This window comes from Sinocyclocheilus anshuiensis, unplaced genomic scaffold (assembly GCF_001515605.1).
Source record: "Sinocyclocheilus anshuiensis isolate Anshui unplaced genomic scaffold, SAMN03320099.WGS_v1.1 scaffold2562, whole genome shotgun sequence".
NCBI classification, from domain to species: domain Eukaryota; kingdom Metazoa; phylum Chordata; class Actinopteri; order Cypriniformes; family Cyprinidae; genus Sinocyclocheilus; species Sinocyclocheilus anshuiensis.
The window spans coordinates 114000-130974 of NW_015549777.1; the positions used below are offsets into that span (position 1 = coordinate 114000).

General features: G+C 36.1%; 2 protein-coding genes across 7 annotated transcripts in view; both read right to left on the reverse strand.

Moving 5' to 3' along the window:
* LOC107660851 (CASK interacting protein 2) overlaps nt 1–2757 on the reverse strand; it is a 66188-nt gene extending 63431 nt beyond the window's left edge. For all 4 annotated transcript variants that reach the window (XM_016450275.1, XM_016450277.1, XM_016450276.1 and 1 more), the window contains exons 1-2: nt 2609–2757; nt 1912–2264 (exon numbers count right to left, since the gene is read on the reverse strand). In XM_016450275.1, the coding sequence (XP_016305761.1) occupies nt 1912–2005 (94 nt within the window). In that variant the 5' untranslated portion in view covers nt 2006–2264; nt 2609–2757. The remainder of the gene's footprint in view (nt 1–1911; nt 2265–2608) is intronic.
* An 846-nt stretch (nt 2758–3603) lies between these two features.
* On the reverse strand, nt 3604–9991 carry LOC107660869 (alpha-N-acetylgalactosaminide alpha-2,6-sialyltransferase 1-like). Of its 3 annotated transcripts, none has more exons than XM_016450307.1 (9): nt 9678–9991; nt 9292–9551; nt 7473–7635; nt 7214–7382; nt 5853–5991; nt 5670–5773; nt 4199–4282; nt 4004–4103; nt 3604–3874 (listed from the first exon to the last, which is right to left on the reverse strand). In XM_016450307.1, exons 1-9 carry the CDS (start codon nt 9772–9774, stop codon nt 3695–3697), a joined length of 1296 nt encoding a protein of 431 aa, XP_016305793.1. In that variant the 5' UTR covers nt 9775–9991; the 3' UTR covers nt 3604–3694. The 3 variants fall into 3 exon arrangements, with proteins under 3 accessions (XP_016305793.1, XP_016305791.1, XP_016305794.1); XM_016450305.1 differs by having other exon boundaries at nt 3605–3874; nt 9292–9550; nt 9671–9991; XM_016450308.1 differs by lacking the exons at nt 3604–3874; nt 4004–4103; nt 4199–4282 and adding an exon at nt 5111–5567 and having other exon boundaries at nt 9292–9550; nt 9671–9991.
* Between the last annotated feature and the right edge of the window lie 6984 nt (nt 9992–16975).

A 16975-nucleotide genomic window follows, 5' to 3' on the forward strand; every position in this document is an offset into this window, starting at 1 on the left:
ATGTGCCTTCTTGAGCAGGGGGACCTTGCGGGTGCTGCAGGATTTCAGTCCATTGCGGCATAGTGTGTTACCAATGGTTTGCTTGGTGACTGTGATCCCATCTGCCTTAAGATCATTAATAAGCTCCTCCCGTGTAGTTCGGGGGGCTAATCTCTGAATCTTACCCCATGAGGCAAGATCTTGCACGGAGCTCCAGACCGAGGCCGATTGATGGTTGTTTTGTATTTCTTCCATTTCCAAATAATCGCACCAACAGTTGTCTCCTTCTCACCAAGCTTCTTGCTGATGGTCTTGTAGCCCATTCCAGCCTTGTGCAGATCTACAATCTTGTCTCTGACATCCTTTGACAGCTCTTTGGTCTTGCCCATGGTGGTGGGAGAGGTTGGAATAGAAGATACAGATTGTGTGGACAGGCGTCTTATACACCAAAGGAGCTGACGTTAGAAGTAACTTCTTAAAGTGGCAGGACTAATCTGTGTTCCACATGGGCACATAACCAGTCTGTGGGAGCCAGAATTCTTGCTGGTTGGTAGGGGATCAAATGCTTATTTCCCTCACTGAAATGCAAATCAATTTCTAACCTTTATATAATGTGTTTTTTCTGGATGTTTTGGTTGATATGCTATCTCTATCCATTAAAATAAACCTACCATAAAAATTACAGACCCTTCATTTCTTTGTAAGTGGGCAAACTTACAAAATCAGCAGGGGATCAAATAAATATTTTCCCCACTGTATACTTCAGGTACACTTTACATATCTTGCATTTAAAGATTGACATTATTCAAAGATCATACAATCATCATCATTAATAGTGACATTAACACCAGTTTTAGGCTTTATATTAGGAATAAATAAAGTTTAATTATAATTTTTATATCAGTAAGAAATACATTTATTTTAAATATATTAATGTTTTACTAGGGAAATTAAAGTAAATGAGGCACTTTTTGGAAAATTTGCAATAAAAAGTTACTGAGAACTTCTTGGTGTTGCCTTGTTTTGTAAAACCAAACCCACTCCCAAAAATCTCCAAGGCACATCTTTATGAAAGTGATTAAGATTGATATGGCATTGTGTGACAAGAAACACATTTAATATTAATATAAAAAGACTTCACACTGCCATCAATATCCTGTAGCAGAATATGACCACAATCGTATTGACTATAACCTTTCAGATATGCAGGGGAGCTCACTGACCGTCTGATCTTGCATGAACTGACCCTGTTTGGCCTCCAGTTGAAGTAGTCTCCATCTGCTTGGGGAAGACTTACAGACCATCCTGAAAACATCCTCTGCAGGTGCACTGCACCAACTTGGCCAATAACTGACCCTTGACCGCCTACTGAGTAGACGGACTACTGGATTTAATCCCAAAAAAGGCTTTAACGTGCCATTCTAACTGCAGTTGATGTCTGAAGGTACCTATTTACATCTAGTGTTTACGTGAAGTGCATACATTACTGGAATGGTCAAGAGATGCTAATGGTCTTTTCATGTTCAGTTTGGATGCAGCTGTTGTTTGGTGTCATACAGGGCTGATTCAGCAATTAGTCTAGTGTTATCGCCACTGCTGTTGCAGCTCAGATGTTAAATAAATGAGTCCCTGACGGTTAATCTTAATATTAGACACAACAACATCTAGGCAAGTCGAATCAACAATTTATGGGCTTGAAAATGAATTCTTCACCTGAAGTGTACTCTGGGACACAAGAACAGCATTTTCAAGAATGAGTGTACAGGGTATCAGGTTGCAGGTCATCTCATTTTAAATATTTTAAATGTGAAACAGAAACTTTCAGAAGATACTTAATTGATGTATAATCTGATCTGTGGCTGATAATGTTTTCAAATGGCCGCTGCCAAAAGAAAAAAATAGGTATGCCAGAAAAAAAAGCAGCCTACTTACTGTTTCGGTTGGTCTTGATCTTGGCCAGAAGTTTATGAGCTAAAGGAAGGTCTCCATTCTTCACAGCCAGAAGAAGGTCCTGCTCCTTGCCCATGGCTGTCGTCCAGCTTCCAGAAACGTGTTATAATCTGGATTCACAATGTCATGATTCTCTCTGTTCATTAAACTTTGGACTTGGCTTTTGGTTTACCTTATCACTTTTTGGTTTGCTTTTACACATATGGTATATACATTTAGCACACTGAGCTTTTAATTTATGGTCCTATGCTACATAAAGTAGATGATTGCTCTTGAGCAGCGAGAATATACTGAATGCAAGCCATCCTTTACAGCCAGAAACATCACAAGGAAACCTATGGGAAAAAACAGACATGCTGTATTATCATGGCTCTATACAGACATATACACTTTAACATAATATTTGTACATAAAACGCAACTTTGCTGCTGCTGTTGTGGTTGTTTAAAAAAAAAACATCTCATGGTATCTTGAATCTGTATTTTTATTTACAATAAGCAACCAATCACTTCTAAGACAACCTGAGAGCTCGTTTGGTTGTTATGAAAAGTACAGCAGGACGGATAATAAGACGTTGAAAATAACCCTAAGCATTAATGACAACTTTCCCTATGTGTTATTAAATCAAATTGTAAATAAGCAATGCACTTGTCGTGTAGAGCTGTAGGATCACACTCACCAATGCGTAGTCAGGTCGATATAAACGCTTAAAACCACTTATTCCACGAAACCGACGAAGTTCAATAAGTATAATCCCGTTTCTGTTTTCCGTTTCTGTTCGGGAAATCGCAAAAGAGCAATGCCATACTTGAACGTGTTTGACACAACACAAGTGACCTGTGTGTGAGCGCGCGCGGATCAGTCACACGCCTCTCTAGTGCTCTCTCTTCCTGAAAGGTGCGCTGTGAAGACTCTTATATTCCAGAAAAAGAATTCCAGAAATGACGAATATCTCCTATAAAATACTCTGTGCGTTCAAATTGCTGGATGTAATGTTCCAAAGATGTCTATACCATTTCATGTTATATTTACAGCTTGAATTTAGACCATAAGTGTTAATTCTATGCTAATTTAACAGTTATTTCACAATGTCCTTCATATTCGTTGATGGTAATATAGTCAAGGAAAACATCTGGGACTCCCATGTTAATTCGTTGTAGTTTCTAAAGTTAGTGCGACATCTGGTGCCTGGACTGCTGTAATGTCCTGAGAGCTCTTGGCGGTAACCATAAACTAGTTCAGGGTCGTCAAACTCAATTCCTGGAGGGCCGGGGCCCTGCAAAGTTGAGATTTCACCCTAATTACACACATCTGATCCAACTAATCAAGTCATTCAGGCTTATTTGAAAATGAATTATTTGGAACAAAACGTTCAAGGGCTCTGGCCCTTCAGGAATTGAGTTTGACACCCCTGAACTAGTTGTTAATTTGGCATCTACTGATTGTGTCCTTTAATGTCACAATATGCAGAAATTATTTGGAAAGAGACACTGATAATATCAGTGTGCAACATAATCCTTGTCTTCCAAAAATGGAGTAAATCTTCTCTTTTCTAGAGTTGCTATGCAATAATTAATAGTTTATTCCAGAATATAAATACACAACTATACAAAACTTTATTTAAAAAAAAAAAACACATTTGCAACAATTTACACTTTCTGATTGTGAAAAAAAAAAAAACACTGACTCAACCACATTTTTTGTCTAGTAATGTTTTGGGTCATTTCAAAGATGATGATTTTCTTGTAAGAAACCCAGATTGTGTTTAGATATCAGATTTTCCCAAATACATCCAGATAAATTTGTCATCATAACATTTCTTCCAGGTTCTCATCTCCAAACGATAATCATGATTAGCATAAAACACTAGTTTAGTGTGTTTGTTGTCATAGTAGTAGTTTGGATATTTCTGATAGTCAGCAGTGCTAAAACCATAGGCTCTCACCTGCAGGATGCAGAAAAAAAACATGGCATTACTATAAAACTATAAGGTGTCCGTTCATCTGATAAAATCAGAACTATCTGATATCTGAACTATTATTATTATTACTATTATTACTACAATAACACTTACAATGTCACATGTGTGCATAGCCAGCAGAAGAGTAAATGCTCCATTAGTTGGCCTGACTAGCCACCATCTTTTTGTTTTCAATTGTTTTGCCTTAAGAAACCTAAAATGAAAAATGTAAGACATGGCCATCAACAAATAATGAACTGATAAGTTCAAGCACTGAATATATGAGTGTATGGAAATTTCAGCTCTTACCTGTTACGCACATATCTGAGAAAGTCTGGATGGAGGATGTAGTAAGAAGTTTCATTAAAATGGCCGCTGTAATAATTCCTTGGCCTTCAAAATAATAAATAATAACTCACTCCAACAATAGGTATACTTATACCACAACAGCCTAACACAAGGCAGATAGTTAAGTGAAAATTATTAATCGCTCTAATTTTTGGCTTATGACGGGTGGGGAACTCATTTGGGGTCGGTAGCCACATTGGACAGAATATCATATCAGACAGGCCAAGAACAGTGAAAAGTTAAAACTTAATTTAACAATTCATCACCCATAATGAAAGACAAAACAGGCTACCACAGCTAACATACAACTTGGAGGATGAAACTGATACAACGGCAGATCATTGTGATGTGGTGATCATTTTACAACATCACTGAAATTTCAATTATTAATTTTAAGGAAACTAATTGTAAGGAAAACCACAAGACAACAGCGGATGCACAATGGGGGAAAAAACACGAATCTAAGGGTGCTTCTCATTTCTTGTTTGTGCATCCTTGTTTCTCCACCCCCCTTATGATGTGAGGGAAGGATGCAAGGAAACAAAAAGAGGACGGAGGAGTCAAAGGAAAGCTCATTTGCATATTAGAATATTCTTGATCACTCAAGTGTCACTTCAAAGCATCATCAGCTGCACTCATGGGATCTGGCCTTATATTGTTAAAGTTTAAGACATGCATAACTACTATCAGAGCAAAATGCCCTGTTGAAATATATGAGATGTAAGGTTTATTTAAACTGTGAAGGTAAAACATAAATTTAAATTATGCCAAATGTGAAGGGGGAGGAGAATTTATATGTGTATCAGTTTTTGCAACAAGAAAGACTTCCGCATAGGATACACCTGTGTATCCATAATCATTGAAGGTTGTGCATTTATTACGCTGATGCAGCAAGAATATACATTAAGTGTCTAAAATTGAATGATGAAGTTCGCCGTCTTTAACTTGATGTTAAATTGAATGTGCGAAGCCAACTTCTGAAATCACCACAACATTAATAAGAACACCGAAACAAGACTGCTCTGTTTATCTGGCAATCTCATGTGCATAAAAGTTGTGTTTGTTACAGTAGTAGTTTCCCTATTAGTACAACCCTAACAGTAGGATCCTGGCATGTTTATTTCAGAATCACCATTGGCCGGTAAGAAAACTACATTTTATTTAAATTAAAAATAAGATAAAGACCCTATGTAAAAATGCCACACGGTGGCATTTTTGAGCAGCCTTCGGAGCTGCCAGTGTATGTACACTCCAAAAAAACAGTGTGGAGCTTCTCGTTTGGTAACTGCAACTCTGTGTGGTTAATTCGGCAACTTTTCGGTTTCTTGGCCTGTGGGCCATAAGGAATGATCAAGTGGGCTGTATATTTTGCACTACTGGTTCATGATCACAAATATTGATTGATAATTACTTTTCTGTTAGGATGACTTACGTTCGTCCACGATATGCTCCTGATGGTATTTTTCTATTCTTCATAAGGGACTCAAGAAAGTTGTAGTCTCTTGGACCCTCAGGGATTAGAACATATTTAATGTCCTTCCATAAAAAAAAAAAAACTATCAGAGGTTCAGCCAAAGTAGCCCACATATAGGAACATGTGATAGCATAGACACACCTTGTCAGTAGGAATCTGTTTGAAACCTCTCTTTTTGTGTACCATGAGGGACTGGATTAAGGAATGTGCTGTGTGCACATAAACGGACGTCCTTTTCCCAACATCCTCCTCATGGCCTGCTATAATGGCTGCATTCACCCTAACAGAAACAAACAAGTGATTAAAGGAAAGGATCACCCAAAAATGACAATTACCCCATGATTTACTCACCCTTAAGCCATCCTTGGTATGTATATATGACTTTATTCTTTCAGACGAATACAATCGGAGCAACATTAAAACTGTCCTGGCTCTTTCAAGATATATAATTGCAGTGAATGGTGGTTGAGATTTTGAAGTCCAAAGTAGTGCATCAATCCATCATAAAAAAAGTACTCCACATGGCTCTGGAGGGTTAATAAAAGCCTTCTGAAGTGAATTGATGAGTTTGTGTAAGAAAAATATCCATATTTAAAACTTTATAAATCGTAATCTCTAGCTTCCACATTCACGAGAGTGGCGTTCCAGCAGATGACATGCAATGCAGGCGTAGCATAAGCTCCAGTGAGAATATGCTAGTCTCGTGAGAACCAAGTTTTGCTTACAAGAAAAACCAGTCTCCTCTTGGCTTATATTGAAATTATCCTCCATGTCGAGTACTTTTTATGATGGATGGATGCACTATTTTTCGGCTTCAAAATCTTGACCCCTATTCACTGGACATTTTTTAATATAACTCCGATTGTATTTGTCTGAAAGTAGAAAGTCATATACACCTAGGATGGCTTGAGGGTGAGTAAATGATGGGGTAATTTTCATTTTTGGGTGAATTAGCCCTTTAATGTTCAATGTTCAATTTATTTATAAAGCACTTTAAAACAACCTTAGTATACCAAAGTGCTGTACACAGTTACATTGATCCAATCACACAATAGAGTAAACATGTCATTAGAAAACCACAGTCACAAAACATTGAAAGCATCGGAAAAAAGATACGTTTTTAAAAGACTTTTAAACTCAGACACTGAAGAAGCTATTCTGATGGATAATGGCAAATTGTTCCATAGCTTGGGGCCAGCAACAGCAAAGGCTCTGTCACCCCTGCATTTCAATCTAGCTCTGGGAACCAAAAGCCGATGCTTAGTCTGTGATCTGAGTGATCTAGCTGGATTGTGTACTATAATCAACTCGTAGAGATATGGAGGAGCAAGGTTGTTTAGAGCTTTGTACAAGAATAGCAGAATTTTGAATTGGATGCGATAATTAATCGGTAACCAGTGCAATGAACGCAAGATAGGCGTGATGTGATTCCTTCTGCAACTTTAAGAGGTTAAAGCTTTGACAAGATATCCTGATGTACACATAATAACTTTTCAGTTTACCTGAACACATAATCAGAAGAGTCAATCTCCTTTCCTAGCCTGGAGCCATTGAGAATGCCGCCAGTCCCAACAACAGCACAGCGAATACAGCCATCCTTCGCTCTTATGGGTACTTGTAGTAACTGGGTAGATGTTAGTTTAGGGATGGTGTCAACAGCTGCTTTTGTGGCTATAAAAAAGAAAAATAGTGCATTGTTCTAAAACCATGTCTTAATAAACCATATACATTATCACATTTATGCTTTCGGATTAAACAAACCTGAGTAATTTAGTCCCATATAGCCAAAGGGGTTGTTGAAGTGATAAAGTCGGTTCCACTCACTCATGTTGAGATGATCACTTTGTAAAAACAGCTGAATGTTTGGAATAAACTTCTCCTTAAACACGGGATTAGAGGAATTTCGCAAGGACGCCATGCATTTCTGAAAAACATATTGAAAATGTCTTTAACCCTGTAAAGCCTGACAAATGAAAAACAGTTTGAAAATTTGCAATGTTTTACGTTTTGTATCATATCAGTCTTCTATGGCTCATGTAGAATGATATAGTGAGAATATGGTGATCATGCTTGAGGGAAAAAAATGTATTTCAATTTTATTCAGAGCCCAAACTAAGCAAAAATCTGCTGTTTGGTACAGTTGTTACTTTTTAGCAAGATACCCTCACCCATCACCAATTTACCTGCTTATTGTGGAATGTTTAAAATGTTTTAACTTGGATACTCTATAAACATTTCACTTTTATTTCACCTGTCTCAACTTTTTTAGAATGTGTTGCAGCCATCAAAATTTATTTTAATTTACAATTGAATATAATTAAGTTGACCAGTAAAATATTGTAAATCTTTTCTTTGTAGTTTAGTCATTTAAATAAGGATTAACAAATGAGAAAGAGAATTAAATAGAATTACCAAATCAAAGATTTTTTTTTAACAATTTACAAAACGTCCCACCATTTTTGAAAATGGGGTTGTATCGTTTTCTACGGGGGGGTGGCTAAGTAAGTTGCCTCAGTCCAATAAATGTTAATTTTAAGATATTACTAACAATGCAAAAGTTTTTACATTTTCTTTGCAAAAATCATTTAAAATTAGGCTGTAAAAAGACATTCACCATGACTTGAATATGGACATTTTTAGAATTACACTAAAAGGCCTTTTACTTGCAAAAGATAAAAACTATCAGAAGGCATGTAGTAGATTGTGTTTTTCAGCAAATTTGTAATCATATTTATCATTTAGAGTCCTAAAATTTCATGTATCAAACATGATGCAGTAGGCTTTATGTTTATCTAAAAAAATAAGTTGGCTAAGTTTGCTTTTATCTATTATTAACTGCACCCATGCTTACAGAACGAAAAAAAAATATGTCTGTCCTGTTTAAAAAGTCCAAAATTAATCAATGAGGAAATGACCAACAGTGAAAAACCCCTGTAAAACCAGTTAACAGAAATCTGGAAAACCAGAAAACCATTAGGCTGGTTTAAGATGCGTTTCTTTTTCAGCAGGGAAACATCAGCCATGTATGGAAGCCCGTTTCCGCCACTGAATAACAAATAAAAGGTAATTGCGACTTTTTATCTCACAATTCTGACTTTTTTTTATAGAATTGTGAGATATAAAACCAGTTAACAGAAATCTGGAAAACCAGAAAACCATTAGGCTGGTTTAAGATGCGTTTCTTTTTCAGCAGGGAAACATCAGCCATGTATGGAAGCCCGTTTCCGCCACTGAATAACAAATAAAAGGTAATTGCGACTTTTTATCTCACAATTCTGACTTTTTTTCACAGAATTGTGAGATATAAACTCGCACTTGCGAGTTAAAGTCCAATTTTGAGGGGGGAAAGAGACTATGTTCTCAGAATTGCGAGTTTATATTTCACAATTCTGACTTTATAACTCGCAATTGCGAGTTTATATCTCACAATTCTGAGAAAAAAAAAGTCAGAATTGTGAGATAAAAAGTCGCAATTACCTATTTTATTCAGTGGCGGAAACGGGCTTCCATAGGCCATGTCAGCCACATTAGCAGGATGTTCACACATTTTTTTCTAGTTGTTGTTGTCCACTATACTTACACTCTGTTTAAACTGTGGATCCAACCGATATGTGTCATCAAATTTCCACTGGGGCAGAGAGGTAAAGTTGTGCTTGTCCAGAACTGGTAAAAGGGTTGATTTAGTCCCAAGAGGATCTTGATTTAGTCCCACTACAAACATTGTAGTGTTTGCTCCTGTGTCAGTCACAGCTGAACTGTTAGTTGTTGGTTGAGTCTCCTTAACGCTCTGCAAACAATCTGCGACATTGCCTTCCTCCACCCGTAAGAAATCATATTGTCTAAGGAGAAAAAGGGTAGTAGAGTTATCAGACTCCTTTCTGTTATTGCTTTACATGACGGAACCATTTTGGTAGAAGAAATCAGTTGAACAAACTATTTAGTAAATGTGTGTTCCTTACCGCGAATGTGCCTTCCGAGTGCAGTTTCCATTGTACAATGTTACAGAAATAAACATAAGTAAAGTTATAAGGGATATGGCCAAGAATATCCTCAGGAGAAACATCCTGGCGAGCGCACCTGTGAGCTTACAGCTTGATTGGGCCTCAAGTGAGCAGCCTATCTAGGCAACATTTTTTGGACATGGGCATTAGGCTGTCCACTCTGATATGAACGCACACCTTTAAAAAAAAAAACTTACGTTTGGCATTTTACATTGTTTAAGCTGGGTGTTTTATAAGAGTAGCGCGCGCAGTCTGCCTAGTTCTCACATCTCGTTTATTTTTGCATATTTAAATAGGCGGTAGAGGCGAGAACCAATGAGGTTTGTGCACATTTTCTGCTCCTCCTTCTTTTCCTTATTTGGAGTGAAGAGGTGTGCTGAGGTGTGTCAAAAACACTCGCGTGTATTGCGCCAGATTCCACTAACGGAGGTGATAAAGACGCTAAGGTTTTCCAAGGCAAGGCCCACGACTTTACAGAGGACAAGTGGTGTGTTAATATATAAGTGATTATGTGTGGATTTTAATCCCCTATTCAACCAAATATAAAGAAATCATGCAGAAAATTATACAGAATTTCAGTTCATTATTTTGAATTGGACAAAGATAAATTCTTGACATGGTTGTGTAACAGAGTTGGCTTTTGGGGGAAAAAATCTTGTAAAACATTAAAGATTAATGTTCAAACACAGTCTGTTCTTCACAACGACTGTAAAAGAATAGAGAGCCTCCTTCTGCTTTTGATGTGTTTGTGTCTTTGGAAGAGTCTAATGATTCCAGTCACACAGTTTCTTCAAAGTCTTTAGTGTCCAGGGCAGGGAAAAGAATAAGTTTGTGAACCCTTTAAAAATATCTGCATTGCTAAATTATCTCAAATCTTTCTTAACAATTATAGATAAACACAAACTGACTAAACTAATAACACAAAAAGCATTGTATGTTTCGTTCTTTTATTGAATAATCGTTCACAGTGCAGGCCAGGGTGTAGAAAGTGGAAATTATCAAATGTAATGAATAATCATTAAAAATAAAAACTACACAAACCCAGGTGTTTAAATACTGTAAATATTTAAATGCATAAATAACAAATAATGAAAATGTAAATTCATGTATATATAGGTAACTTATAGGTGTGTGCATATGAATAGCAGTTTCAGCCCTTAGCTTGTTTCGCACATATCTGAGAAAGTCTGGATGGAGGATGGAGTAAGAACTTTCATTAAAATGCTTTCATTTTAAATTCATTAAAATTATGATACATGCATAAACAAAGTAAGCCTAAGTTGTTTCAGTCAAGTAAATGTTCATCATAAAATATTACTAATAATAAAAAAGGTATTCACATTTTTTAGAATTGCACTATAAGGCCTTTTATTTGGAAAAAAAAACTGTTGGTCATGTTGATAATTGAGGGCTTAGAAATTCACATATCAAATATAATGCAGTGGGTTTTTTTTGGTTAAACATGTTTATCTGTAAAAAAAAGTTGGTTAAGTTTGTTTTTTATTCATTATTAATTGTAGCCACATTTGTACAACAACAACAACAAATTATGTTATGATGATCATCATGGTTTAATATGTTTTCTTTTCAGCGGGTTGTATCTCAGCCTCAGTTAGCTAGATGTTCACAAACTTTTCTCTGGTTACTGTTGTTGTCCACTATACTTACACTCTGTTTAAACTGTGGATCCAACCGATATGTGTCATCAAATTTCCACTGGGGCAGAGAGGTAAAGTTGTGCTTGTCCAGAACTGGTAAAAGGGTTGATTTAGTCCCAAGAGGATCTTGATTTAGTCCCACTACAAACATTGTAGTGTTTGCTCCTGTGTCAGTCACAGCTGAACTGTTAGTTGTTGGTTGAGTCTCCTTAACGCTCTGCAAACAATCTGCGACATTGCCTTCCTCCACCCGTAAGAAATCATATTGTCTAAGGAGAAAAAGGGTAGTAGAGTTATCAGACTCCTTTCTGTTATTGCTTTACATGACGGAACCATTTTGGTGGCTTTTGATGTGTTTGTGTCTTTGGAAGAGTCTAATGATTCCAGTCACACAGTTTCTTCAAAGTCTTTAGTGTCCAGGGCAGGGAAAAGAATAAGTTTGTGAACCCTTTAAAAATATCTGCATTGCTAAATTATCTCAAATCTTTCTTAACAATTATAGATAAACACAAACTGACTAAACTAATAACACAAAAAGCATTGTATGTTTCGTTCTTTTATTGAATAATCGTTCACAGTGCAGGCCAGGGTGTAGAAAGTGGAAATTATCAAATGTAATGAATAATCATTAAAAATAAAAACTACACAAACCCAGGTGTTTAAATACTGTAAATATTTAAATGCATAAATAACAAATAATGAAAATGTAAATTCATGTATATATAGGTAACTTATAGGTGTGTGCATATGAATAGCAGTTTCAGCCCTTAGCTTGTTTCGCACATATCTGAGAAAGTCTGGATGGAGGATGGAGTAAGAACTTTCATTAAAATGCTTTCATTTTAAATTCATTAAAATTATGATACATGCATAAACAAAGTAAGCCTAAGTTGTTTCAGTCAAGTAAATGTTCATCATAAAATATTACTAATAATAAAAAAGGTATTCACATTTTTTAGAATTGCACTATAAGGCCTTTTATTTGGAAAAAAAAACTGTTGGTCATGTTGATAATTGAGGGCTTAGAAATTCACATATCAAATATAATGCAGTGGGTTTTTTTTGGTTAAACATGTTTATCTGTAAAAAAAAGTTGGTTAAGTTTGTTTTTTATTCATTATTAATTGTAGCCACATTTGTACAACAACAACAACAAATTATGTTATGATGATCATCATGGTTTAATATGTTTTCTTTTCAGCGGGTTGTATCTCAGCCTCAGTTAGCTAGATGTTCACAAACTTTTCTCTGGTTACTGTTGTTGTCCACTATACTTACACTCTGTTTAAACTGTGGATCCAATCAATATGTATCATCAAATTTCCACTGGGGCAGAGCCGTAAAGTTGTGCTTGTCCATAACTAGTACAAGGGTTGACTGAGTCCCAAGAGGTTCAGGATCTCACTATTTGCTTCTGCATCAGTCACAGCTGAACTGTTGGTTGGGTCAGGCGCCTCGACTCTTTGCAAAAATCTGTGACATTGCCTAATGTGTAAAATGTTACAAAAACAATCAGAAGAAGTAAAGTTAAGTGTTATGGCCAAGAATATCCTCAAGAGAAACATCCTCGGTGAAAACTTGCATGCGCACAGGTGAGTTTAGAGCCTGACTATTACTGACGACTCAAGTGAGCTGCCTGTTTAGGCAACATTTCGACAAAATAACACGCATTAAGCTGTCTATCATGATATGGACGCACACAACAACTTATACGTTTTACTTCTAAAGTTTGTTTGACATTTGCATTATTTAACCCTTTAACAGTCAGGCTAAGAAATACATTTGCAAAAAATTATTTACTTAAAATTGTGTTCCTGACACAACACTGAGCAACTTTTCATGTTTTTTTTCCCAGATGACCCATTCAGTAAACGGATACACTAGGCAACCAGCCGGTTGACTTGCCCATTTAGGGTAACTTGGCAAGTATGATGCATTAATGGAATTTTTCATTTGTGCAACTGAAGTTTAAGTTTGTTTGTTTTGTTTTGTTTTTTTTGTATTAAAACATTACAGACAGTATAATGTTAACAATACCCATTTTATATATATATATATATATACTGTAAATATAAAACCTGTTCTTATTATAACACAGAAATCCATTGTAAACAATTTCAACATTAAATGTACTAATAGAAATCGAATAATTTAAAATAAATAAACAAATACATCAAAACAAAATAATGATAATAAAAACAATAAACATAATCAAATAATTATTAAAATGAATAATTAAAAAAGTACATTACAAATAATAAATAATATATTTGTGATATATATAAAATGTAAGGTAAAAGCCAAATAGTCAATGTAAAGAACAAAGAAGGCAGAGGTGCGGATCGAGGGCGCATAACAGCCGAAAAGGGGGCGCTCACGAGCACCCTTCTAAACGCTAAATTTACGGTCTCGTGGACTTAACGGACACGTGCACGCAGCGGCCATTGTAAGCAGGGCCGCATTAAGACCGCACTGGGCCCTGGGGCTATGACCGGGGCAGGGCCCCCCCATCACAATAATTATATATATATATATATATAGGGTACAACGGAGCTAAAGACCCACCTTAAGAAAAAATGTATAATTGCAGAAAAAATATATACGTTGTATTGAACATTAATGGAGCAACAGATTTTGTGTGAAAATGAATCATTCAAGTTGTTTATTTTGTTTAAAAATTTTATAAATGTATGAGGTGGCAAGAGGGGCCTTTTACCCCACACACGGGGTAAAAGGCTCACCAGCATGGGCTAAAAGGCACACGGTATTTATACAAATACTTCAGCTAAAATAATGGGTTTTTTTTAAATAATGTCTAAGTTAATACTTGTTCAAAACAATCACTTTAGCAAAGTTTGTACTATTTTCTGCTTATTTTGAAAAATAAAAGTACTCATTTTTTTCCCAATAAATATGCTGGCATTAAAATGTGTTAATATAAAACATATTTTAAAATACAGAAACACAATCGTTTTAATAAGTAAAGATTCTGAGAGTATTAAAAAATATATGCATTAATTTTAGCGATTCTCATTTGCTACTTAAAACTACAACATTTTTAAAAACATTAAATATTTGCACTTTGCACTGCTGAGCGCGATCACGTCAAAGATCAGACAAATATACACGTGCATCTTGAAAAACTGATGTTTTGGAAAGTGCTACGCCACGTTTTTGTGCCATCTAGTGGTTTAGATGAAAATAATATCAAAGGCGCCTTTTACCCCGGGGCACCTCTATTTTCATGCTACTACTCATTTTTTCAGCTATCTATTCCATTAGGTACTAGTACTTATTTGTTGACTACTACTGCTTATTCTTTATACTAGTACTTTTTAAAAGATTCTAGTACTTATTCATTAGATAGTTAGGTCTTATTACTGGTACTCATTCATTAGAAAATTGGCTAGAAACGGCCCTGATTGTAAGTCGTAAGACCGCAAGTTCACATGAAGTGTTCAATTTGGGACAGGGCCAATGAGGGGTATAAGGACAAATGGCCAAAAATGGGGTTTGGCGAGTTTTAATTACAGTAATTTGATCACAAAAAAAGGTCAACCTTGCGGTTACAATGCACATTAAAGGATTGATGTCAAAATGTGGTGCACACACAGCGTCTAAACATTACCTAGTTCTCAAAAATGTTGTTACGTTTGCATATTTAAATAGAAGGTCCATGCGAGAACCAATGAGGTTTGTACGCAATTTCTTCTCCTCCTTCTTTTCCTTATTTGGAATGAAGCGAGCTCAAGCTAAATTTCAATGGCAGAGGTGGAGGAGGTTGTTGTACTTTCTCTTATATAGACACAAAGGTTTTCCAAGGACCACGACTTTACAGAGGACAAGCAGTAATAAATAAGTTATTATGTGTAAGTTTATTCCCCTATTCATTTGCAACCAACATAGGTGATCTATATACAGAAATCATGCAGAATGATATTGAGTTTTAGTTTTGAATTGAACATTTTCTTTGCAGTTGGACAAGGAGAAAGTCTTTCCCATGAAAAGACTGACTATTGACATGGCTGTCTAATAGAGTTGGCTTTGGGGGAAATCTTGTAAAAGGGTACACATAAAAGGTTAATGTTCAGACACAGTTTGTTCTTCACAAAGTCTAACAGAATACAGAGTCTCTTTCTGTCTTTGATGTGTTTGTGTCTTTGGTAAAGTCTAGAGTCACACAGTTTCTTCAAAGTCTTTAGTTTTTCAGGCCTGTGGCAAGAATAAGTTTGTAAACCCTTTAAAATGTTAAAAATTTCTGCATTGATTATTCATAAAATGCAGTCTTTTTCTACCAATTACACTCTAAAAAATTATGGGTTAAATACAACCCAGTGCTGGGTAAAATAGGGACAAACCCAGCAATTGGGTTGGTTTAACCCAGCGGCTGGGGTTGTCCCTATTTTACCCAGCACTGGGTTGTATTTAACCCAGCTTTTTTTAGAGTGTATAGATAAACAATCTGAATAACACAGATAAGTGTATTTTCCAAGTTTTTATTGAATACATTAAGTAATCGTTCACATGCAGGGTGAAGAAAGTAGCCTTGAAAATAGTAGATTCTCCTTTAACAGCAAAACCTGCACTAAACATTTTCTATAACTGCTTATAAGACTTTTGACCAATTTTGAACCATCTCACCCCACAAACCTTTATCAGTTTATCAATATTTCTGGGATGTCTTTATGACAGCCTGACAAATATTCCCTTCTGTTCTCTCCCAATCCTAAAATAAACACATGGTTTAATGATGCATTGAATTTATAGATTACAATTTGAGCAAACTGTAGCTAAACAAAGAAGTCTTCGAAAGAAGTATGCTGCTACTTTAGATAAATCAATGAGAAAACAACTTCGCATTATTCTTTTGATTATTCTTTCCTGTTCATGTTCATTCGTGTTGTTTCTGAAGTTTGATGATGCTTACACAGTTCTAGAAGAACATTTGTTAGGATGAGCTATAAAAAAGTATACTTTAGATATAGATAACAAATAAATAACTTCTTTCTTTAAAGTTGGTCCTATGTTTGTGTATGGCTATTAGTACCCTAGGTTTAGGAAAAATAAGTATTTTGCATTTCTGAGAAAAACTAATAAATTCTTTAAAGGGGTCATATGATGCGATTTCAATTTTTCCTTTCTCTTTGGAGTGTTACAAGCTCTTGGTGCATAAAGAAGATCTGTAAAGTTGCAAAGACTAAAGTCTCAAATCCAAAGAGATATTCTTTATAAAAGTTCAGAGTCAGCCCCGCCTACTTAAAACGGCTCGTTCTAACACGCCCCCACATATCTACATCACTATGTGGGAAGATTTGCATAACGCCGCCCAAATGTTCACGCAAAGAAAGAAGGCGTAACTTTTATTCTCGCTGTAGTATTGTTGTTGCTGCCGCGCCATGTCGTGAAGGCACTGTGTGATTCGTTGTGAAAGCGAAACTACTTTGTTTGGCCTTCCAAAAGAGGACGATATCTGCTTCGTCATGCCTGGAGCTGATCCATGCTGGTTGCTGAGGAAATACTACAACTTTGCGCTGTGGATCGCCGGATCGGCTTTCACCGTGGACGAAGCGGAGTCCAGCCCAGGGTCGTCACATGTCCTTCCGGA